Source organism: Penaeus monodon, chromosome 28, assembly GCF_015228065.2.
Source record: "Penaeus monodon isolate SGIC_2016 chromosome 28, NSTDA_Pmon_1, whole genome shotgun sequence".
In the NCBI taxonomy this organism is placed as follows: Eukaryota; Metazoa; Arthropoda; class Malacostraca; order Decapoda; family Penaeidae; genus Penaeus; species Penaeus monodon.
This window is the reverse complement of record NC_051413.1, coordinates 468,794-469,677: the sequence shown is the minus strand read 5'-3', so window position 1 is coordinate 469,677 and position 884 is coordinate 468,794. Positions and strand designations below refer to the sequence as shown.

Genomic DNA, 884 nt, shown 5'->3' with positions numbered 1-884 from the left:
TTCTTTGCATTCAGCCATTCATTCACACCACTTGCCGACAGCTTCACAACGTCACTCGCACACGACTTGGAAAAGGTCTGTCTGTATCCATTGGGGGGTGTCTAAGAGCGCGTGTACTTGCCCCAGATGTGGAGCATGAAGACGGTGGCAATGAAGACGAGAGAACCGACAAGCACGGGCAGGGGGCCTCTGTGGAAAGGAGAGAACAGAAAAAAAATAAAATAAACTGAGGGTTATTACAAGCTGAACAGTAAGCCGTCACTAAGGATTTCCAATTTTACTTCCATTTCTAAAGTCTGGAGAACCTAGCAAGCCAAAATAAAAGGTAAAAGCTTGTAGAAAAGGCACAAGCAAATGCATCTGACCAGCTTCAATCAGATCTTTCTCAAAAACTACACCAGTAAACACGTGGAAAGTTAAAAAGTTCAACTTGCCACCTACTTCCGTGAACCCTCCAGCCGACACCCCAAAGAGACCCCAAGAAACCCCCAAGAGACCCCAAGAAACCCCCAAGAGACCCCAAGAAACCCCCAAGAGACCCCAAGAAACCCCCAAGAGACCCCAAGAAACCCCCAAGAGACCCCCTCGGACACTCACACTTTGATTCCTGGAGAGTCGTCGGTGTAGAACCTCCACATGCCTCCCGTCGAGGCCGAGCTGCGGCCGGAGGTGGAGGTGGTGGTCTTGCGCTGCCTGGCCGTGGTTCCGCCCGACTGCCTGGCCATGGAGCCCGACCCCCCACTGCGCGGGGACACCGTGCGGGCCGGGGAGCGGCCGCCGGAACCCACGATGGTCGAGCTGGGCGAGGAAGGCTTGGGGAGAAGGGGGGGGGGGGGTTAGCATCTCAATATCTCTAGAAATATTACTGAAAATCTTATTACAGC

At 53.3% G+C, this 884-nt stretch overlaps 1 protein-coding gene across 1 annotated transcript in view; it reads right to left on the bottom strand.

Moving 5' to 3' along the window:
• Nucleotides 1–6: 6 nt before the first annotated feature.
• The window catches only part of LOC119591245 (protein transport protein Sec61 subunit beta-like), a 1,869-nt gene continuing 991 nt past the window's right edge, over nucleotides 7–884 (bottom strand). The window contains exons 2-3 of the mRNA XM_037939955.1: nucleotides 598–812; nucleotides 7–189 (exon numbers count right to left, since the gene is read on the bottom strand). Of these exons, the coding sequence (XP_037795883.1) occupies nucleotides 102–189; nucleotides 598–812 (303 nt within the window). The 3' untranslated portion in view covers nucleotides 7–101. The remainder of the gene's footprint in view (nucleotides 190–597; nucleotides 813–884) is intronic.